Below are 23,369 nucleotides of genomic sequence, written 5' to 3' on the forward strand. Positions count from 1 at the left end.
ACCACCAGCAGGGGTTGCCACATATATCCGTCCTCACAGCTCTCCAGCTACCGAACTGTACCTGATCATTTGGTGTTCGATGTGAATGTACGTAGAAGTCGTCTCTGAGCATCGTTCCTGTCTATTGGCTGTCAACACCCACATATGGACAGCCCCAGGGTGATGGCATCCTCGCTCCTTAAAACACAGATATATTACACATAGCTGGTACTTAGACGCAAAAGAAGAAGAGGGAAAAATTCTGTTTGTATTTCCATTTCAGCGAAAGAGATTTCATTCAAGATCTCCTATTCCCAGTATAAAAACTCTCTGATGGATGACAGGAAGATCCTAGTGACCGCCGTGTGTAAAAGCAAACGGGGAGCCTCGCTTCTGGTGGAGAAGGACATTGTACTTCAGGATCCTTTTCTCACCATCAAGGTAAAAGATGTGTCCCTAGAGAGACGTGTTGAGAAGCAGCAACTAGAATCCTCACTCCATCTACTCCTCATGGGAAGGAGTGTGGGAAGGGAAATCATGCCTGAGGGTGATTTGACCTTGCTGCTTTAGTAATGTGCCGTATGACATAAGTGTAATGAAACACACCAAGGAAAAGCAACCCTTTCCAAGGCACAGCTGTGCTATGGCATTCTTGGCAGTGCTTGTTGACACACCATTGATCAAGTTCTCGGTGTTATGAGGTTACAAGGTAAGATCTCCAAAGAGAGACAGAGAGGTCTAGTCTGTATCTAGGCCTCCGCTTTTGTCAGGGAAGTCTGATCACTCTCTTCCAGTTTATTTAGAAAGCCTCATTTTTAGCAAAGACATCTTCACTGACTAGCTGATAAGGCCTGGGGCTGCGAGGCTGATTACTAATACTCAAGGAAGTTCTTTCACTTTATCAGGAAAAGTGGCACTTATCACCTTCTGGAACATCTTCCCAAATGTTTAATAATTAGAACTGGAGGCTTTCTTTTCCACTTAAGACTGACTTCTGGCAAATGTTGTACAATGAATAAACAGCAATTCTTAGCCTACAGGAAAGACCAGGCGCTACGTCTGCCGGGGGACAGTCCTGGCTTTGCCTGGCTCATCACATCCACATAAACTCGTTTAACTTGTTTTGCACAGTTCAACACATTCACATACTGTATCAGACCTGGGCTCAAGTGCTATCTGCCTGCTGTACTGTAAACAACATAGAGGGAGTACAATAATTTGCAGAGTCTTTCAGAGCCTCCAGACTAGCTTAGCCATCCCAAACCACTCCGCCAGCAGCATACAGGAAAAGCAAAGTTACACACAGGAATAAAAAGTTTGTAGGTTTTTGTAGGTCTGGAGGTTTCTGAATACCAAGTTCTAGTGAGACTTCGTAAAAAGCCTTCTGTGCTGTATCATGTAAATAACAGAGTCAGTTTATAGGGGGCAGGCATCCGGATTAAATTACTTCAATTCAGTGACTAAGTTTCAAGAAATATTTATGTTTCTGTTGATTGAAACTTCTTTATAAACGTACAGTCAATAACAGAGAAATGCACTTGGGGTGCTGGACTTCTCCATTATGTTAATTAATATTACATAATCTACTTTATATACAAAGATAATCAGATATGCCAATTCCACTTTATCTCAGTCAAATAAGTATTGAATATGTTTATTTGCTACCTCGCATCCTATTTTTTTTTTTTTTGCCTGAGGTGTCACTCAGGCGTCCCTCCCCTCTGTCTCACACCTCCAGTGTTTTCTAATCCTAAACCTTTCATTTAGCCTAACTAAAGCTAATTCGACTTAAGCTGCCTACGGTAGTTAGCCATATGTGCCAATACTTGTATTCTCATTCTGTTCTCACTCTTGTTAGTACCATATACTGTGTTATACGTAACACCATACACTGACCTAGTTAAAAACTTAGGACTAAATGGTAGAGTCTACAGTAGTTTTCTCAGCAACACTGGATGGCTGATTCAAGCCTGAACTCTGATGCCCAAAAATATGTATGTATGTTAATTCCTGGCTCCTTCCTGTCCAGGAGATCCTAAGAGGGTAAGTGGTTTGAAATGGGAATGGAAAGAGAAAACCATGAGAAAGAAGTGAGATTAATGCCGTGGCTGAGCAGAACGTTCTCTCTCTGTAGGTCCTTGGTCCAACAGTGGTACACAAGCCTGTTAATGTGGAGGTCACCTTTACCAACCCACTGTCTGAAGTGGTGACAGACTGCGTGCTGAGAGCAGAAGGCAGTGGGCTGCTCAAAGAGCAACTCCGAATCAGGTATGTATATGCTATCCCGCTAATAACTCGTTCAGTTTGGTGGGAAATCTGCAATAAAAGCGGGGTTTTTAAAAAGATTCTGTCAACCTCGTGACTTCTGTTTGCACCAACCTTGGACAAAATGCCATCATATCAGTACCCTCCATATACTAGTTGGGTTTTTTTGCACCGCCTTTGCCAAGCTTTGCATTACAGAATGCTCAGGGAGTGGAGTGCTATCCTGCTTTCAACAGTGTGCAACACGGAGTGCTGTAATTAGTGACTGCACAATATAAAGAGCAAAAATCTTAAAACTTTCTTCTTTTTGTGGTTTGCAAAAGGAAAACTGAACAATCCTTGTGGGGGCTGTGAACATGGAAGGTTATGTCCACCTGTGCTAGGAGCATACAAGCACAGCAGCCACTTACTCTGGCTCTTCCTTCCCATACTGTCTTAGATTTGGGGACTCTGGAGAATACATAGGAAGATTTTTTCGGCTGCTTGAACTTACAAATGTATTCTCTCTTTTAGTGTGGCAAGAATGGCCCCCATGGAGAGCTCTACAGTCCAATTTGAAATCATCCCCTACAAGAGCGGCACCAGACAGCTTCAGGTGGACTTGGTGTGCATCCATTTTTCAGACATTAAGGGATTTGTGATGCTCGATGTGGCGCCTGCTCAGTGATATGACCTGTACATCAGTTCAGTTTTGTCCCTGTTTATGAGACTGGTGCAGCGTTCATACATTATTATGACTGGGAGCACAGAAATGCAGACTACTCAGCCAAAGTAAAGTGATGTAATATGAATGGAAATTAATAAAAAGGTACCATACACTATACTGTAAAGACAGTGTCATCTTTAATTTCATAACCTGTTTTATGGACCTTCATTAATAGAATTACTAGTGGAAGTCATATAATTTAACTTGAAGGAGAGGATCAAGTGTGATGGTTTTCAGCATTACAGCCTGTAGCAGTGATACCAGCTAGATTTCCAAGGAACACCATTTAAAATCACTGGTTTTGTAAGCTTCTTTGAATATAATTTAATTATATTCACTAAATATGGTGTTTATTCAGTAACAGCCAAAATACTATCCAAGTAGCTGACATAATTCAATTCTAGAATTAAATTTATCATTTCATCTAATTACTAGAAGGAAAAAACAGCAGTAAGATATGACAGCGTTACAATAGAACTCTCTTCTTATGACTGGAAAGATGAGAAGCTATTCAATAAACAATACTTGTTCACGGATTCCCTATTCAGATCATAATTTAATCATGTGATAAATTATAAATAATGAAATGTTCAGCAAAGAAATGACTGGGAGTAACAGTACAAAAGCAGATAAAAGAAACACATCCTTGACTAAGGAGTGGCAAACACTAGAGCATCTGAAATAATAACAGGCTGGAATAGCTGTTCCTGGAAACAGGAATGAAGCAGAATGTCATTAGACAGTAAAGAGGTGATTTGTCACCTGGACTAAGACACATTTATTTACACACACGGCTCCTCACACATGGACCGCTGTCTCAAAATGCCCGGAGTTCTCTCTGGGTGAACTAAATGAATGAATGAAACTTCTCCAAGATAAAAGCATAAATCATTACCACAGCCAACCTGACTGAGACCAAAACACATTACATTTCTATCACTGATAGACTATAGTTAAGCACTATGCAAGTTTTCATGTGTACACAAGTCACAAATTCACCTCCTCATACAGCCTCAACTATCACTTACTTCACTTGGCTCTACCAGGAAAAAAAGACAAGCATTTGGCTCCTGGAAGGAGGGGGGGTGGTATTGAACAAGGAAAATATAGTGCAAGAGCCCCTATACTATGGGTTCAACTCCAAATCTTGTTCAACTGACTACATCTGTACAATCACCCTCTCCCAGAGAAGCTTCTGGATAATAAATTTGGCATTTTAATGTAAAATTGTATTTGAATCAACTGACATTTTAACAGCAGCTTCCATGAAATTTCTTGTTGGATAACACAGCAGTCAGATATGACAAACCCACAGAGGCAGAAATACATGGAAATTTTTGTGCAAGTCACAGAACATTTTGAGGAAATAGAGATGTCGCAGCAAGAGTACTCATGTGCACAGCTGTGCAGACGCACAAATAAAATCTCCTCTCTTCCAGAAGCATAATGTTTTATCCAAGTCTTAAACCTCCCTTTGCTAAAGCCTCCTTCTTCTATCAACCACATACGCAAAAGTATCATTCCTGGTTTTATCTAAGACAATATAGTCTTTAGAGATATATTATTTATGCAGTTGCACAGATATACACAGAATTCTTAGAAAAGATGCAGTAAGAAAAAGTCTTTGCCTCAGTTTACTCTTTTTAATGAGCAATAAAAGGAAAACATAAATAACTTCTCTTTTTACAGGTGGTTAGATCTGTAGGACATGTGAAATGTTAAGAATTCATAGGAAAAGAGAACACTGAACTCAAGAAATCATTCTGTTTTCATCTAAACAAAATGCATTCAGTTTCCGTGAGTCCAAGAGAACATGACTGCAACTGGCGCTATGCAGTGTGGAGCCACAAATGCCAGAATAGCTACCAACACCTCAGAAAAAAGAAAAAAAAAAAAAGAAAAAAAAAAGAAGGAAAAAAAGGTAATTTTAAAAAGAGTTTACAGGAGGGGAAAGACTGATTCCTGTTCCCATTAGGCAGAAAGAGGGGAAAAAATGCAGCTGATGCAATGAATAAGTAAATTTCTCAATACTCTGCCTACTTAGGTTCCCAGTTTTGCAAAGGAGCTACAGAAACAGTTTCAGACAAAGCCAAGACTGATACCTATACTGTTCTGTGTACAGAAATTACCTAAATACTTTCTATTAAAACTTTTCTAACTTAGGCACAGCTAAAAACTTTCCAGACTTATATGTAACTCTGAGGCTGGCTGCTACGTTTCATTGCATTTTAAATACAAATGATGGACAAGACAAAAGTGTCAATTTGGAAGATTTACTGCAGGAAAAACTGACAGCGCTATCATACTGACCCACAGCAAAGGATCCCAAACTGTATCTTCTTCGTAAGGAACTGCAGCAATTGCCTTGGAGTATTTACAAAGGCTTTGCTAAGCATAAACACGACCAATTTCACAAGGAGAAAATTAATGTGTGTGTGGACCCACTGCCAGTGCTCTCTGGCTTTGTAATCTCATCCCCTACTAGTCTGAATCTGTTCTAGGACTAAGAGGCAGCAGCAGCGATCAGAAGCCGTAACCAACACAGGCAATCAGTCAACACATTGGTCCTAATTATTTTGGCATTGTGCATTTTGATAAAACTGGAGTGGGGGCTGGGGAAAACATTGGGTGTTTTTACTTTGCTCCAGGTCAGAAACTTCTCATGGTTCTACCGGGACAACTGGCCAAACTTGCCTACGAGACCACTTGAGAAAAAGCAGCCTGCGATGTGTATTTTTGTTTTGTACCGGCACGACCTTCAAGGTTGTTACTTGTCCACGCCTGCTGCCACACACTTCACCCGGCCCTTTATCTGTATCTTACAAAACCACGGTATCTACCCTCCCAGTTTATGTCAGAGGAAGTTCCACCTGTTTCCTTTCATGCAGGTATCGTAAAGCAGACAGGAAAAAAAAGACCGATTTTTCTGTTTGCAAAGGCAGATAGTTTGCAATGCTGCCAGAAGTGCTCGGGAAGCACAGGGTGGGAAGAAAGGCTCAGGACAATATACATCAGAAGGATCTATGAAAATTCACAATTAACAGTCACACATCCACATTTCACAAAGCTGCTTAAAGTAGATCAGCATCCTCCATGAGGAAAGCTTTATGCCACCAATATATAAATCCAAATGCGTCCGTTTATTCCTTGCAGAGTTAACAAGCCAAAATAGCAAAGATCTGAATGTTCCTAGGAGATAATTTGCCCTTTTCCTCCTGACAACACCTACTACTGTCCAGCAATGCAGTCCCAACTTGCCCCCGAAAGAATGTTCCACGGACACAAACTGACTCTGTGACACAGATTAAACTGAGGTCTCATTTAAATGTCTTTGATTTAAAGCCAACAAAACCTTCAAAACATGGAAACTCCTATTTTATTACATCAATTACTATATTTTGCCACCCACACATATAGCAACAAGGGATGTGGAAGCTTGTCAAAACTAGTCAGCCCAGAGAGACTGGAATGCAGATTGTAAAGGGGACACACCACACACACACACACACACACAGAGAGAGAGAGAGAGAGGAATTCAGAACTCTCCAGGACACGGCGAAGGGAATAGGCAGCTTTGCACCTAGCAATTAAGTCTTGCAGGATCTTGGAAAGTCAGGGTATGCAGTCCTTCACCAGCCTCAGAAAAGGTCTTGAGGTAGCCTTTGTGAAATACCTTGAGGTATTTCACAAAATCTCATTAAACCTTGCGAGGATGCAGACTGTCATTACATCCAACACACAGCACAGCCAACCAAGCCGTTCAAATCCCTTCAGCATTTCTTCTTCAATACAATCCGGGAAATTTCAGACAGTGTTTGTCACACGAGCTTGGAATGACCTCATCCTAATTAACTCTTTGTAAAGGAAGCCTGCTGTTCAAAGGAAAATCAGCCCTAACGCTTGCGCCAAGTTCCAGGCTGTGCAACACTGGGGGCTGGTGGCTTTTCAGGCTGTCAGCATCATTCACCGCCCCCAGCAACCCCACCCCATTCGCTTCCAGCCTTAAAATGTAGATCTGGCCAGCGCCGTGTACGAGAAATACACATTCTTCCCGCGTTAGACATAAGACAACTGTTCAATTAAACTAATGATTATTACACAGAAAAATGTGTAAGTGCCCCAGGAAGGATTTAAATAGCTTTTGTCAAACCCACAATCTTTACATAGCCCTTAGTCAGAAGCCAATGGGAGTTGTTGGAGTAAAATATGGCTAATTATCAGTATTTTTCTTTATAAATACGCAGTTTAAATCTGCGCATGCCCAAAGGCTGACCCAGCCCTAATTGCATTCTGAACACTCAAAAAAATCAAGCGAGCACTTGCTGATACGACACATTCATAATCTGAATCGGCCTTGAAAGACATTAAAATCAGTCTCCAGGATGGTGCCTGTTTGTTTCTCCCCACCATCCTGTTCTCCTGATCTGAGTTTCTAGAGCCTTGATTCAGGCAGTCAATTAAATTACTACCCTTTTACAGATTAAAAACAAAACAAACCAAACAGAAATAGCCATAGTTGGTAGTTTCAAATCAGTTGATTCTTTCGGCGGTCACCAGAGCTCCATGGCTTTACCGCTCGGTATCTATCACTCTTGTGCACCACACGTGGAGGGTACTGCTCACTATTCAAGACGAAACAAAAGGCACAGTGTAAGCATTTCTTGTTGCTCTAAAGAAACAAGAAATTCCACCAAAAACGAAAATTCACATCCAATTCATGGATGTGCCATGTAAGAGCTGGAAATGTAGACACAATAAAAGGGAAACTTAGATGTATGGAATTTTTGATCACTACATTCAGAAAGAGACCCAGTTATTAAAGATGCTCACGTAACATTTTATGCTTTTATTTTTATAGGTAAGAAGGATTATAAAGATTTTTACAGATTTATGTTTGGACCTGTAAAACAACAAGAATCCCCAAGCACAGTGAAGACAGTAACACAGTAATATCCAGGCAGGATGGATTCTTTCAAGGATGCTGTGGATCACCTTTCCTTTAGATTTCTATGAGCATGTCAGGGATGTAGTGGATACAGAACAGTGACAACACTTGCCAAGACCTGGACGAAGTTTTTCAGAAGCAGCAATGCAAGAAGTGAGTGCAAAAAGGATACTAAAACTGTTTAGGACATAAAGCAATTAAAATTATTGAGGACTAAAAAACTATGAAGAACTTCAGAGGGCCTCAAACAAGGCAAAATAGATGACAATATAACAACCAGTGAAATTCAGCTCGGTAAATGCACAGTAGGAAAACAATTTTAGTCAGCCATCATGCAGAGTGTTACATCAGCCATATCAAGTGCAGAAGGCGACCTCAGCATAAACAGGCAGCTGAGCTGAGATTGCAGCACCTTGTGTTTCTATGATTCCCACTAATGACACGTTAGACTGCAAAGTAGACAGGAGGCGGCGACTACAAAGAATATTTATCATTAACGAGAACTCTCAGAGTGATATTAAATCTTGCATATCTTGACATACTCGGTCTTGAAAATCATCAGCTCGGAGATGATGCCTCACTTGCTGAGGTGAAGCTCACACACATCCTTCCGAGGCGTTGGGTACTGTCAGAGACCAGATTAGACGGGGATGAACCTCCATCCTGATCCAGTCTAGCCGGTTCTACGTGCTTATGCTTTTGTTGCATTTTAGAGACAAGTATAGGTTTGGATGTGGTTAATTGTGAGTGATTCTTACCTAATCCTTACAATGAAGAAGGGAATTCCCTTGGCTGGTTTCATGGATCTCGTGCACATGAGGTTAGACATGCCAATGCTGATGTTAACAGTATTGCAGCCTCAAGTTCAGAGGCGGAAAGCAGCATAAGCAGAACGCTGGTCTATCACAACTGTAGTTTTACAAACAACGGTCTGCATCAGCAGCATGATTAACGTGTGTTAAATGCATGAGCAAATTATGTTCTTAGCTAGCAACTGTACAGGACAATGGAGAGGAATACGGGTTATAATAAAGGACAGCTTGAGCTCACACACTGCGACTGCTTGAATAAAAGGAAGCCTGAAAAATATACCTGGTATCAAGTTGATTTTGTGACTGGAGAGATCAGTGAGAAGGACTTAGAGCAGAGGTGGATTTTGCAGGGAAAAAACAAACCCAGTCTTTTCAAAAGGATGTTATAATGAATGCTGACACTGGAGCTCCAGCAAAGGTAAGTTGTTGGTGTTGAAAAGACTTTCTCTTCTTGGAGCCAGAAACATGGAAGTAATAGCTTGTCCTGGTTTGAGCGACACAGGACTAATTTCTCTTCTTATGCTTGGGAAACTGCACTTTTAAAAGACACTGGTGTCTGAATTTGTGAAAATATTTCCTTTACAGCCAGCTATGGGATGTGGGTTTCAAGGTCTCAGTGTTTTTGAGCTCGCCAGGTGCGGGGATGAGGAGGAGTGAGACCCGGGCACTCGACCCAAGCTGGGCAACAGGATTATTTCATACCATGAACAACACATTCAATACAAATTAGAAAGTTTGCTGACGAGTTTTCTCTCTTCCTTGATGGCTGTGATCCTGAGAATTTCTTCCCTGGTGCCAGACGCCTGAGAACTCCCCTTCCTCCTGAAGCTGGAGCGCTCCCAGTGTCTGACATCTGCTGTCCTCTGCTGGGAGTGCACAGCTTCCTACTGGTGTGATTGGCTGAGTATAGTCCCTGTATATTTTATATTGGTATTCAGATCAATAATGGTTCTCTAGTATTATTAATGCTCATTATTTAGTCTTATATTCTATTAAATCTGTTTGTATTTCAACCCTTGGGTTTCCTTGTTTTTCCTGATTCCCCTTCCTGGGCGGGGAGGGGTCATCGAGTGATAGAATAATTGTCTAAACGATAATAAATTGTTGTGGGTTCTTCAAATCATAACACAGCTAAATGGAAAGCATATGAAAGAACCACCCTTAAAACAAATCTGCAACACAAAGTAAGTCAACAGTTACTGAATTTGCCCTTTACAGTTCAGATCAGACTGATCTTCTTTGCTGGAGGATCTTAGGGCAACACCCTTGGAGGATCCATATGGAAGAGCTACCTGTCCTTGTATCTGAAGGACTGTCCATTTGCCCACCTCCTGAGGCAGAAGCTATCGCTATCAACAGTGTTGTGCTGAAGTCAGGCAGCCAGTAAGAGAGGAGGACCTTCCTGCACAACTCCAAATACAGTTATGCCGAGTGCATGGAGGAAATATGACTCCAAAATGCTAGTGTAACCACCAAAACATAAGGAACACAAATAGAGGTATGTACGCTTTAGAAACACCTATCAACATGTCTAGAAGTTCAGCGTGCCTACACAGAGATGTGCAGATTGCTGGCTGCATACAGCAAAATAGCTGAACCAAGCCAAACACACCTTTTTGACGGTGTAGCTACAATTGCAATATACAGAAATGGCTGCACCATTTTAGTACCATCAGTAATGCAGCTGGAGGTTTGGGTTTGCCTTTGACAAACGCTGGTATCTAATTTAGGATCGCAGATTCGCACCAGATGGAACAGCCGTACAAGCACTTGAGCACCACATGCGGCAGTCTCTGTTGTGTGTTAACCTCTTCAATGGGCCTTTTTAGCCAATTTCGGAGTAATGAAAGATACAAAGGGACAATAAGTAGTTCTCTGTTCACAAAGTGCTCATCAGTGCATCCTATGTAGCAAATACTATTTGCAGTTTCCAATTTGACCAAGAGATGGTACTATCCGTATACACTGCCATCACAGGGCAGTGGGGATGGGATAAACACCTGCTTGTAACTAAACCACTCTCTGATTTAGATGTTCATAAACACATATACTGCAAAGGTGCATTTAAAAACACTATCATGCAAAGAAAGTCGGAGGTTTGAGCACAACCAATGTGCTTACAATTTGCATACACCTAAAGAGCACGAAAGAGCAGTCATGATATGCTGCATTTAGCTTTTTATATAAAAACAAGTTCAAAACACATACTAAAATCACACATAATTGAGACTGAAAAATGTATGCTGACATACATCACAGAATTTTCTGGAAGATTTCCCCAATGTGCTTATATTTAGTGATTCCCAATTTCTTTAAATCCAGTGACCTCCATGCCTCCTAATAAAAGTCAAAGCTCACAGGAGGCAGCAATGTGCCCCTGCCGAAAAGAAGGGCAATGACTTCCTGGGGTGCGTCAGGGAAAGCATTGCCAGCAGGTCGAGGGAGCTGATCCTTCCCTTTATTCAGCACTGGTGAGGCCACACCTGGAGTACCGTGTCCAGCGCTGGGCTCATCAGTACAGGAGACATGGACGTACTGGAGAGAGTCCAGCAAAGGGCCACAAAGACTGTGAAGGCACTGGAGCACCTCCCGTATGAGGAAAGGCTGACAGAGCTGGGACTGTTCAGCCCGGAGAAGAGAAGGCTGAGGGCAGAACTTGTCAATGTGTATAAATCCCTGAAGGGAGGGTGAAAAGAGGACAAAGCCAGGCTCTTTTCAGTGGTGGCCGGTGATGGGACCAGAGGCAATGGGCACAACCTCAAACACAGGAGGTTCCCTCTGAACACCAGGAAACACTTTTTCACTGTGAGGGTGACCGAGCATTGGCACAGGTTCCCCAGGGAGGTTGTAGAGTCTCCATCCTTGGAGATACTCAAAAGCCATCTGGAAATGGCTGTGGGCAACCAGCTCTAGGTGGTCCTGCTTGTGCAGGGGGTTGGACAAGATGACCTCCAGAAGTCCCTTCCAACCTCAGCCATTCTGCAACTCTGTGAAAGTGAATCTATACAATTAAGGCTATGCTGTAAATAACTAGAACTAAGAGAGTTCGTATTTAGCTTAAGTGATGTATATAAGCAAACAATTGTAAAGTTTAATATGCAAATACTAGAAAAAACATCAAGCTCAGTGGACCATATTGTGCAGCAGCTATCTACTATAAATTCAAATCTCATTCTGAAATGGCTACAACTACCTCTGAGTGCATCACTGCTTAGGTAACATATGGGTGCCCTTTTGCTATTGTATATGTGCCTACACTGATCTCTACTTGCTATTTTATGGCCTAGGCATTCAATATCTTCGGATTCCTTGACAACTTTGCCAAAGCTGCCTCCCTCATCTTTACAACTCAGAATAACTGAGCAAGCTTTGCTACCTCTTTGCTACCTCTTTCATCAGCTTCTCAAATTATTTATGAATTTGTGGAAGATCATAGATGTCTGCAGAACTACTGGTGACTCACTCCACAGTGAACACTGTTCATTTCTGCTGTCTTATTTCCTGTATTTTGACCAATTATTTATCAATGCAGTGACCTTCCTTTTAAATTATGGCAACTTTAAGAATGTATTTAGTCCAAGTCTCCAGTATGATATTTTTAAATAGTCTGCTACAGAAATTCTACCTTTTTTTTAGTTGTTGCTTTTAACAAGTTTCCTCATTTTGAAGTGGTTTCACTTTTTTGAATTAGGCACAAGGGCAATGGATGTATTGACCTTTTTTTTGCACTTCTTAAAGGGTTTAGGATCTAAGTAGCTTAGGGTCAATGCTGGAGAGCAGCTCTTCAAGCTCTTCAACGTTTACATTTGAAGTGCATTCTGTGCATTGTTTAGAGCCGAGTGAAGATTTGCATTTCCTACTCTTCGGTCCCCTGTGCACAGGTCTTTGAAGAAACTGTCACTGGCTGTCTTTAAAGGCTTCACATCCTGCTGTGGAATTTAACCTCATCTGTAGGTAGGAAAATACACCCCTTTCTGCTCATCTGTGTGGTCTGAGAGATAAGAGAGTCCTCAACTTCAGCACATCAGGTCAGCAAGATAAGCTGAAGGAGAGGTGGCAATATCATGTCCCACCCAGCATAAAGAAATTGAACAAACAACTTTGCAAGTGGATAATTTTTAAAGAAGGCTGAAGGAAGGAGCCATTGCCTACGAGAGCAAGCAGGAGCTGAAGACTTTCACGGTACAGGGAACTAGACATGGGCCAAGGTAAGGAAAACTCATTTTGGTTAGTCCCAAGCATTTGCCAGTTGTCTGTCAGGAAAAACAACTGTCGCTGCTCCAAGACAGTGTTCATGAGACTTGTAGAAGAGGTGAGCTTACAGAGGGCTCTAAAGGCTCAGGGAGTTCAGTTTGCATGGAGGACTGCCCAAAAAGGGACAGCAAACAGAGGCTGATATCAATGCCTATCTGGAGTTTGAGAGAAGCAGTATGAGGCAGCTAAGGCAGACATGTGAGAGTTTGGAAGCAAAGGCAAGAGAGTTATCCTTAACACAGAGGAGGAGGGGCAGGGGATGGGGGTAAGCAAGACTACAAAACTCAAGCAGAGAGATGACCAAGTGTTTTAGCCAATTGAGCAAGGAGAGGGTCTGGGTTCCAAGCAATATCGAAGAAAGTGACAATAAGATCCATGAAATGTCACATGAAAGAGGGGGAGTCAGACTGCATATGACTCACCGGTCTACAAGATAGACAGAACAGACATCTTCATCACAGAGAAGAAAATATACCAGATCAGAGCTGGCTCTGTAAAGCTTAAACTGGTGCCGGGCTATGAACTGGGACAGTCGTAAAGGGATTTGAAAGCCAGACCAGAATCATTCACTGGAAACAATGCACGACAAAATTCATATGGGAAATAAGAAACAAAGTACACATCCAGTGGGACTCCCACAACAAACACGGAAGGGACAACAGCAATGGAAGACGCTATCAATGCAGATGACAAGGCCAGTTAGACATAAGCAGAGAGCACACCAATGAAAACTGCAAAGAGCGGTGATTGTGGCTTTAGCACACGAGCAATGGCTTTCGATAGCAGGGGAACGCTCTGTGGATTTATTTTTTTTTTTTCCCAGCTGGAACAAAGGGAGAAGGCTGGGTCAGCACAGGGAGGTAGGTGACAGGATGGGTCACATCAGGGGCAGCAGTTACAACACACAGGTTCAAGGATCTCAGTGATGAGTTGGGAGCTGAAGAGATAAGTGAGGTCAGGATGATCCCAAAACTGGGAAAAACCAAGATGTTATCTTCCTCTCAGCAAGAAGTCTGGCAAGATTAAGAACACCACCAAAACCAGAAGAAAAGTGCAAGTATATGATCTCACTACAGCCATTGAGCAAGCAATTGGGTACTTGAAATTGCGACAATTTTTTTCTCTCTTCTGGTGCTGAACAAAAGCATGTATGATGTGTAAAATGCACGTGTAGGAGACAGAAGGAAGAGGAGCTCTGCTGTCTCCTGCAGCTCTGGGTGTGAGATTGTCAGCTCATGCGGTGCAAAGAAGGAAGAACTGGTGCAATCCAGCATAGTTCTGGGACTACACAGCCATGTTGCATTTGAACCAGCAGTGAAGTTTGCACCAGTTGCTGGTCTTTGGTGCACATCAGACATATGTAGTGCAGTAACTGCTGGAAGACCTTCAGCGGGGTGTAATAGCTTGTCTCCTGTGCACAATTTCAATGATGTATCCACGTGGAGAGATGCTGCTTCGCGTGCAGCATCGGTGCCCTTGAGTAAGCAGAGTGAGAGTCCAAATGTAGTCACAGCGCACGCTCAGTGCTAACCACAACATCTGTATCACCTGAATGCTCAGGTCTGTTCCATGTCCCTTCCTGGGCAGGAAGGAGCTTTTGCATAATCACTTGGTTCACTTAATGATGCTATGGTATAAGCAAAGGCAGCTCATTAGCCACTTGACACAAGAACAACCAAGCTCAGAGTGAAGACCCCTACAGTTACCAGGCAGAACGTCTCAGAGGCAGGGGGGCACTGTCTGAGTGGAGAAACACACAGTCAGCAGTTTGTGTGTCGCAGGATGCGTGTGTCCCCGGGCCAGACTGCGGGCAGCTCACAGCCCCAAACTCATTCTATATCCTCTCTCACTACAGGTCTGAGCATCAAAAAATGTGATTTCAAGATCACAATGAACAACAGTAACCACCACACAGAAGAAATCAGCACTGAAAGGCTTATGGTGAGGCGGGGGCAGCCATTCACTATCACCCTGAGCTTCTCAGCTCCAATACACAACTACCTGCAGCAGCTGAAGAGGACCTTCCTCATAGTACAGACAGGTAACATCACTACCATACCTATCAGAGCTCTGGTCCTCCACCCGCCTGAGGAACAGAGCTGGTGGCAAAAGCCATCTCCCAGAGCTGGACAGATGTGCCCACATTTAGAAGTAGGGCCAGTGAGGCATTTATCTAATGCAGAGCGGAGTCTCCTGCTGCTGGGACAAAACTAGATCTCTTTCCAGAAGAGACACTGCAGCACAATAACCCATGCAGGTTCACTACTCTGTTGGTTCAGGAATGTTCAAACTTAGCTAGGTTTACAGGTGTTTTCTGTTACAGAGTGCTTTCTAGTGAGACCCCTGAGAAGGGCAGCAGCATTCAGCCCCAACTCGCTTTACCATAATCTGAGCATTTGGCTGTAACTTTTGTTGCAAGACACTGAATCCCAGGAGCAGCAGGTCTGCACCGTTCTGGCTGCTCCTGATTTCTACAAATGTATGAAATACACATCCCACTTTCAAGCACGGAGGCTTGAGTGCAGTACTAACCTTAGGAAGATCTGCTAGGCATTAAGCTGCTAAGAGGTTAAGACTCTCTCAGAAGAAAGGAGAGCTATGGTTCCAGATACAGGCAAGGTCCCTGCAATCTGCATGGGGTGAGGATGCATGTCTGGAAGAGACACAACCAGATCTCTTTGGCTGCAGGATCACATCCTTCCAAAGCAGATGGAACCCAGACTGAATTTCCCATCTCCAGCCTGGGAGATCAGAAGCAGTGGAGCGCAGCGCTGGAACAACAGGACCCAAGCTTCTGGACCATCTCTGTAAACACACCTGCCAATGCTCCCATCGGCCAGTACGCTCTGCTTCTACATGCCTCCAAGTCTAACTGTCTCCTGGGCAACTTCACCCTTCTCTTTAACCCCTGGTGCCGAGGTATGTGGTCAGAAATGGAAAGGCAGGCTGGGATCTGTCACTTCACAAAACCAGCTCTGGAGCTCTGGCACTCTGCCTCCACACAGGTTGAGGCTGACTCTCCTTGTGCTCCCCACCACTCCTGCCCTGCTCCTCACAGCACCGTAGGAAGGAGGTGGGGGCTACTAAAAGCTCAAAGCTGCCTGCACCAGTGCTTCTGCCTCATTCCTGGAGTACTTCACTGCTAGAGCCCTGTCCTTCTCCTAAGGGAAAAACGTTTGATAAAGTGTTTCCTATAATAAAGATTTTAAAAGATTATAATCGGTCTGATTAAGGCCACTGTACCTTTCTTAGGAACAGAGAAGTCAACAGCCAGGAGAGTAAAAGGGCTTGCTAGTGCAATAGTCTAGGTCTGGAGGAACTTTTTGAACAAGGAAACAGAAATGACAATTAAATTCTTCTTTCCTGTGTGATTCAGAATCTGTGGTATTTTTCCAGGGCAGAACGTCAGGGACTGCTGAAGTCCCTGGAGTGCAGTGCAGTCTGCTGATGTGAGAGAGATGCGAGTGCATCTGGGACCAGCAATGCTTTCTTCCTGATGCTTTTTTCCTCTAATCTAGATGATGAGGTGTTCTTGGCTAATGAGGCACAGCGGCAGGAGTACATTTTAAACCAAGAGGGTGTCATCTACTGGGGAACTGAAAACGCAGTCCTAGCACAACCCTGGGACTTCAGTCAGGTAAGCAAGAGATCCGATATGTCTGTGGTGTCTTACAGCCCCCAGCAGAGGAATCGTGCACATCTCCTGTGTGTACAGGACACTATCCGTTTCCATACTGTGGCTTTGATCAAAGAACTTGCTCTCTGCACTCACCATCTTTGTCTAAGACTGTGCAGGAGAACAGGGACCTGTGTGTGAAGTCCCATAACCCAGTATATGGAATTTTAGCTACCTTCTCAGGCTGTCCTCTATGAAGAAATGCATTGATCTCTATCTGGGCTTTGTGCACCTTCCTTTCATCAACAGATATAAAAGCATTTAACAGAGCCTAGTAATACTGTCTCTATTTTACAGGTAAAGGGAGCACAAGTAGATTTTTCAATTTGCCCAAGGCCATCTGATACAGCCACTTTAGTGCCACCAGATCACAAAAATACCACTTTGCCAACCTAGACAGTGCTCCAGAAAAGCATCGATTTCCTTCAATCAGGGGATGCAGTATCATGCTAATGCATTTCCCACCTTGCTTCAATAAAGCTGTAGGTCTGCCTTTAGCATGTTGTGCTCCCCCTCCAAATCTCTGCCTGGAGCTCTCCTCATGTAAGAAAGGGAGAAATCATCTGCACAGTTACAAACCTCGGCAGGGATGCCAGGGAACAAATGTTCAGGCCAAATTTCCTGAAATGATGTGCTCTTGTTTCAGTTTGAGAAGGATATTGTTGACATCTGCTTCACACTGCTGGATGTCGGTGAACGCCACCAACGAGACAAGGATCACACTCAGCGCAAGAACCCCGTTTACATTTGCCGCACAGTTGCTGCCATGGTAAGGAGAGTAGACAGCAGCCCTGACCCGAGCAGGGAAGACCTGAACGCAGAGTGAAGGCTACCATCTTCTCAATCCTTGCTTATGGGAACCCACCGACCAAAGAGCAAGCCTGCACAGGGCTGATCCAAAGAACACCTCCTGGCCATCTCCAGCCCTTCCTGATATCCCTGCAGCAGACAAGGAGTGCTGCAGGAGTTTCTGAGCAGTGACAGTACGCTTACTGAATAAATCTCAGGGGAGGCTGTTGCACCTGTTCTGCTCAGCCATGACCTTCAAGCTTGGCACAAAAAATCCTTTTGGTTTCACCTGCCTTGGGAGCAGCTTCATCAAACAGGATGAGGTGTACCTACCAAAGAGAGGCAATTCCTTAATCCATCTTTCTCTCCTCCTTCCCTGCAGCTGAACTGCGATGAGTTTAGAGGAATCCTGACAGAATGCGAGACCGGGCAATACTATAATGGGACACCCCCTTCCAAGTGGCTGGGAAGCAGTCCCATCCTCCAGCAGTGGGTCGCATCACAGTGCAAGCCTGTCCGCTACGGGCAGTGCTGGGTGTTTGCTGCAGTCATGTGCTCAGGTACAGTGGTGGTCAAGGACTTCTGTGTTGAGCAAAGCTTTATTTGGTCTGCGGAACCTCTAGCATATGCCTGAATTCCTGGATTAACACAGATCCCAGTAATTTAACCTTTAATCTTTAGGTGAGAGGCAGATCCTCAGAGTTTCCTCAGTAACGTTCAGCATTGCTAGCTTCGAGATAAAAGAGTGTCAGTACGCACTCTTCACGCAACAGACCTATGACAGCTTATTTCCTGAGGGGGCAATCATAGCATCATAGAATGGTTTAGGTTGGAAAGGACCTTGAAGATCATCGAGTTCCAACCCCCCTGCCATGGGCAGGGACACCTCCCACCAGCCCAGGTTGCCCAAGGCCACGTCCAGCCTGGCCTTGAACACCTCCAGGGATGGGGCCTCAACAACCTCTCTGGGCAACCTGTCCCAGTGCCTCACCACCCTCAAAGTGAAAAATTTCTTCCTAATGTTTAATCTAAACCTGCCCTCTTCCAGTTTAAAGCCATTCCCCCTCATCCTATCACTACATGCCCTTGCAAAAAGTCCTTCCCCATGCAATGCCTCTTGCAAAGTCCAAACAGCAGGCCCGGTGCCGTTCCGGATAGGACTAGCACCAAAAAAGGCTCTCTGTCTATCAGCAGAGGCACCCTTAGGGCAGGACGCACAACTGATTCACAGCTCTTTCTTCTGCACAGTTCTGAGGTGCCTGGGAATTCCCACCAGGGTGGTCACAGGCTTTACGTGGGCTCACAACACTAAGAGCAGCCTGAGTGTGGATGAGTATTACGATGAAGATGGGACGCTGCTTACACAAGACAAGAGCGCGCGTGTCTGGTAAGAAAACATGGCAGGGCACAAGCAAGAATTTGAGACAACACCTGGATCTAGGAAGTGATAGAGGGGAAGAAAGAGGTAAACAGCTGCAGGGAGGTGGATAGGAGACAGCTCAGCTGAGATCCTGTCTACATGACCTGTTCTTTAGAAATTACCACAACTCGAACTGAAGCACGCCCTACTACTAGGGCCCACAAAGGAAGAATGATAGCCCAGTCCAGCTGGAGAAACATCAAAAAACATGGTCTCTGCTCTCCTCAACATGCACTGAGCTCTTTCAACAGAGCATTAATTGGCTGTGGTTTAGCTAAAACTTTACCGTACCTCAGGGATCAGTCCCTTGGTATAAGCACGTGATATTGTCTCTTGCAGGACCTTCCACGTTTGGAATGAATGCTGGATGGCTCGAGCGGACTTGCTACCAGAGTACAGTGGGTGGCAGGCACTGGATGCCACCTGCCAGGAAAAAAGCAAAGGTAAGATATCAAAGATGGGCTTGGGGGGTGTGGGGAAAAGTGGAGCAGGGAGTAAATAAAGCAGTTCAATATTCCTCCCTCCCCCAACTTCCAGTAGAAGGACACAAAAGGACAGGGACTCACCCTGTTGACTTTAAGCACTAAAACATCATTCATCTGTCTGGTTTCTGCAGCTTGTGTAGCTCTAAGAGCTCTATCACAGTACTGCTCCCTAATGTCCTCCTAAACGACATACTTCACCACTCCCAGCGTAGATCTAAACTAGGCATGGGTCTGGTTGGTAAAGCATCTGTATCTTAACTGGGCCACATTTTCTCTTCAGGTCCATCCTTCTGTGGGCCAGCCCCTGTTAGAGCCATCAAGGAAGGGGACACAGACATTGATTATGACGTCTGCCACTTCTTTGCTGCCATCAATGCCAAGTGCCAGGTCTGGATACAAAATGCAGATGACACCCTCAAGCCAACGCTCGGTAGCACAAAGTACACTGGCAACAACCTCAGCACCAAGAGCGTGGGCAGTGAACGCTGTGAGGATATCACACACAACTACAAGTATCCTGAAGGTACGGGGCAGGCAAGTGGCTGAGCGTGTTCCCTGCCAGTGTTACATGTGAAGAGTAAAGGACTAGAGAGCAGAGCCATACCAGAGCATCAGGGTCATCCACTTCTCCCTGCTTCCCTTCCTGAATGGCACAAGAAGACCTTACTCTTGCTGTCTACAGAATCAATTTGGGGTTATACCCCAAATTACATCCTGCTTAATGACACTAACCAGCTCTCTAGAAGGCCAGGAGTTTCTTCATCCTGTCTGGAAAACCACCTTTCCTGATTTCTGTTACCTGTACACTCTGTACATTCACCTCCCATTACCCCGTAATATATTTCAGACTCCATCTTTTTGAAAAGGACTGTCATGCTCTCAGACACTGTCTAAATCCCTTCCTCAAAAAGCAGCTCCCCCTTCAGAATCTATTACTGAGTGCCGTTTCCCTGACCCAACCCTGCCATCTCAGCATAGCCTATGACATGTCATCTCCTCGGCTGCAGTCCATCACAGGAGAACGTCACCCTGTGCCGTAGCTGCTACTATAGTTAAAGAGGCAACTGCAGCTTTTACTCTGACAGATGTTAGCACCAAGGTGCTTTAAAAACTATGACAAATCTTTCCAAGTAGAATCTTTCAGGTACAATTAATGTCCTGTCAGGTGGAATTCTTGAAATGCTGCAACCAGAAGCACAACAGGATCTCTCTCTATGCTCTTAGAAACAGTTATCTGCAGTACTGCCAGGATAATTCAGTGCCATCCTTCTGCCTTTACTGCTTCACACAGGTAAACAGGAAAGAATACTAAAGTATGTACTTCCTTTTTTGTGACAGGTTCTCTTCAAGAAAAAGAAGTACTTGACAAAGCCTACAGAAAGATAAAGAAACTTGACACGACCAGCAGCAGCAGCAAAACACAGTTTAGCTCCATTCCCGCTGCACTTGAAGAGCCAGTTAACCTTTTCATCCACCTCCAGTCACAGAGTTCTCTGACACTGGGACAAGATGTTCCACTTTCCATTGAAGTGTTTAACCACAGTGGTGGAGAAAAGGCGACTCACCTGGTAGTCGGGGTCCAGTCTCTACATTATAACGGTGTGCCCGTTACCCAACTTTGGAAGGAAGAGTTTCATTTTACCCTCAGAAGCAATGAAGGTAAGCACTCTACTGGGTGCACGGCTACAAAAGTATATCTAGTCCTCTCACTTCAGGAAAAATGCACTTAGCCACAAGTTTACAAAAGGCTGTCTGAATAGCTGATTGTAGGTGATAGAAATAAAATACCTCGGCAACACCACCTTAGGGATTTTGAATCTGCAAATCCAGTTGGGATCACTTAAACTTTTAAATGCTGCAGCTTTTAGTACAATGTTGGGCACTAAACACTCCCAGCTGCCATGCAGGCTAAGACCAGACTGTACTTATCACTCGCATTGTCATCTCTATTTTACCACTCTGTATTGCAGTTAACAACCTGCAAGTCTTTGTGCCTTACTCACAATATGGAAAAGAGTTGGGAGAGAACCATCTGCTTAGGCTGACTGCTATGCTGAGAGATGAGGACTCCTTCTACATATACTTCGCACAGGAAGAGATCAGCATTTGTGATCCCCCTCTCGCTATTGAGGTCAGACTGGTCTATTGTTCTGTTACTGCAGTAGTGAGAAAACAGCTTGCTTAAGTCATGAGCAGCAAAAAAATTCTGCTGGGTTGAGTAGCTCTCCTCATGCTGTCTTCTTTCAAAGCACTGAGACATCAGTTTGGGAAAGGCAAGTTGTGCTACACTGTTGTATACAGTACTCCCATGTCGTTGTCACTGTGCAAGCATAAGGAAACCCTGATGCCTCCTAACTCACTCATGTCTGGAAATCAGAGGCTGCAGAAGGGGACTGCAGCAGCATACTGCAGTAGAGAAGAAAGTAAGCTGCACTTTGCCTCTTCTGGCAGCTCAAGCGGAGACCTCTGGCACAAAGAGATCATTTATCTCCCTTTAATCATAGAAGAATCTTCTTCCTCATCTCAGTTTCAGCTCATTTCCTTCTTTCAACAGTTTCCAGGAAACATGGTACAGTATCAGCCAAGCACAGCAAAGATCAGCCTCCTGAACCCTCTCACCGAATCCTTGGAGAAGTGTGTGATAGTGGTGGCAGGGCGAGGGCTCATTTACAGACAAAGGAAGTACAGGTAAATGCAAAGTGATTGATCTAAAAATGGTAAATGGAAAAAGAGACACAATACAAGCTAGAGAAACCCTTGCACAGGAAAGGCTCTCCCCAAAAATAAACATGCAAAACATGGTAGGAAGAAACTGCTACAGCATAAAAGCCCCAGGCACCTCATCCTTTATTTACAGACAATACATGAGATTTTCACACTGGAAAGGGGAAAAGCCAGATAACAGAACTTTCAACAGATGTGCAATACATAAGTTGAAGCCAGTATGGCATTTGTGAAAGCTTCAACCCCAAAGGCATAGACAGCAGAAAGAAAGCCCCCCACTCACAAAAACGGTAACAAAAGTACCACAAGACTTAGGGAGAGATACACATTATCTGAGACAAGTTATAGGTCACTGGCACGAGCTATGAAACTTAAAAATTATTTGCCGTTGAGAAATCAACTGCTTTTTAGCTATCCCGTTGGACATCCATAAGCAGGGTAAAACTATACTGTTTGTGACACATCCTTCCACCCATTACCTACTGTCAGCAATAAAGACAGTCCCTGGGTACAATTTTAAGCATTGAAGAACAAGGCAAACCTGACTTAGCCAAGAGTCAGCCAAAATAGCATGTTCTCCTTCACATGAAAAAAAACCCCAAACATTTATCTCAAGAAGCTGCATTAGGACAAAGTAACCTCAGATGCCTCCCTGGGGAGTTCGACCCTCTGGTCATACCTCCCTCCCAAACTACTGTCAGATCACAGTTCTGTTGTGGTAGCTTAAGTAACTCTGCTAGCCTTCTCTTTTTTTTTTTCCCCTCTTTCCTTTTTTTGGCACCATACTCCTGTCTAGCAAATGCATCGCCTGGGCCCTGGGAACTAGAAATATAAAGAGGTGCGCTGCCTGTTTAATCCCTTCTTGCCTTTCAGGTTGGGCTCTGTGCAACCTAAAAGCAGTCAAGAGCTGCAAATCCCATTCACCCCCATCCAAGCAGGGCCCAGAAGACTCACTGCATGTCTTACCTGCCTTCAACTCCAGAACCTGAAGAGCTACAAAACTATAGACGTTGCAGCTGCCTGATGTCCAACTTAGAACAGGTCCCACTGTCCTGTTTACAAAGAAGTGGTCATGATCTGTGCCCTGATCCTAGACAAGCATAGATGTTAACAGTTTAATTAAAGTTATATTTAAAACCATGTCTGACTTTGGTTGTTTGTACAAACGCAACACTCTCCCATCTACCACTATGCCAACTCTCCAGTTTTATAAGTTGAACCTTACTGTGACAAAGATGGGCTAAACACTTCAGCAGATGCTGCATTTCTCACTGTGCGTATGTGCTGAACCCACCACTGCTTAGTTGTCTTTCC

General features: G+C 44.0%; 2 protein-coding genes across 2 annotated transcripts in view; both read left to right on the forward strand.

Annotated features, from left to right (window-relative positions):
* Window positions 1-2,911, forward strand: part of TGM6 (transglutaminase 6) — a 15,754-nt gene extending 12,843 nt beyond the window's left edge. Inside the window, 3 exon segments of the mRNA XM_009893506.1 lie at window positions 263-420; window positions 2,114-2,247; window positions 2,758-2,911. Of these exon segments, the coding sequence (XP_009891808.1) occupies window positions 263-420; window positions 2,114-2,247; window positions 2,758-2,911 (446 nt within the window).
* Window positions 2,912-12,799: 9,888 nt separating this feature from the next.
* EPB42 (erythrocyte membrane protein band 4.2) lies at window positions 12,800-23,079 on the forward strand. The gene is made up of 13 exons (XM_009893374.1): window positions 12,800-12,915; window positions 14,817-15,002; window positions 15,650-15,880; window positions 16,480-16,598; window positions 17,284-17,406; window positions 17,809-17,986; window positions 18,675-18,813; window positions 19,186-19,289; window positions 19,612-19,854; window positions 20,670-20,990; window positions 21,302-21,462; window positions 21,886-22,019; window positions 22,929-23,079. The coding sequence occupies exons 1-13, from the start codon at window positions 12,906-12,908 to the stop codon at window positions 23,077-23,079; spliced, it is 2,100 nt and encodes a 699-aa protein (XP_009891676.1). The 5' UTR covers window positions 12,800-12,905.
* Window positions 23,080-23,369: the final 290 nt, after the last annotated feature.

Source organism: Charadrius vociferus, unplaced genomic scaffold (genome assembly GCF_000708025.1).
Source record: "Charadrius vociferus isolate BGI_N301 unplaced genomic scaffold, ASM70802v2 scaffold259, whole genome shotgun sequence".
Lineage (NCBI taxonomy): Eukaryota > Metazoa > Chordata > Aves > Charadriiformes > Charadriidae > Charadrius > Charadrius vociferus.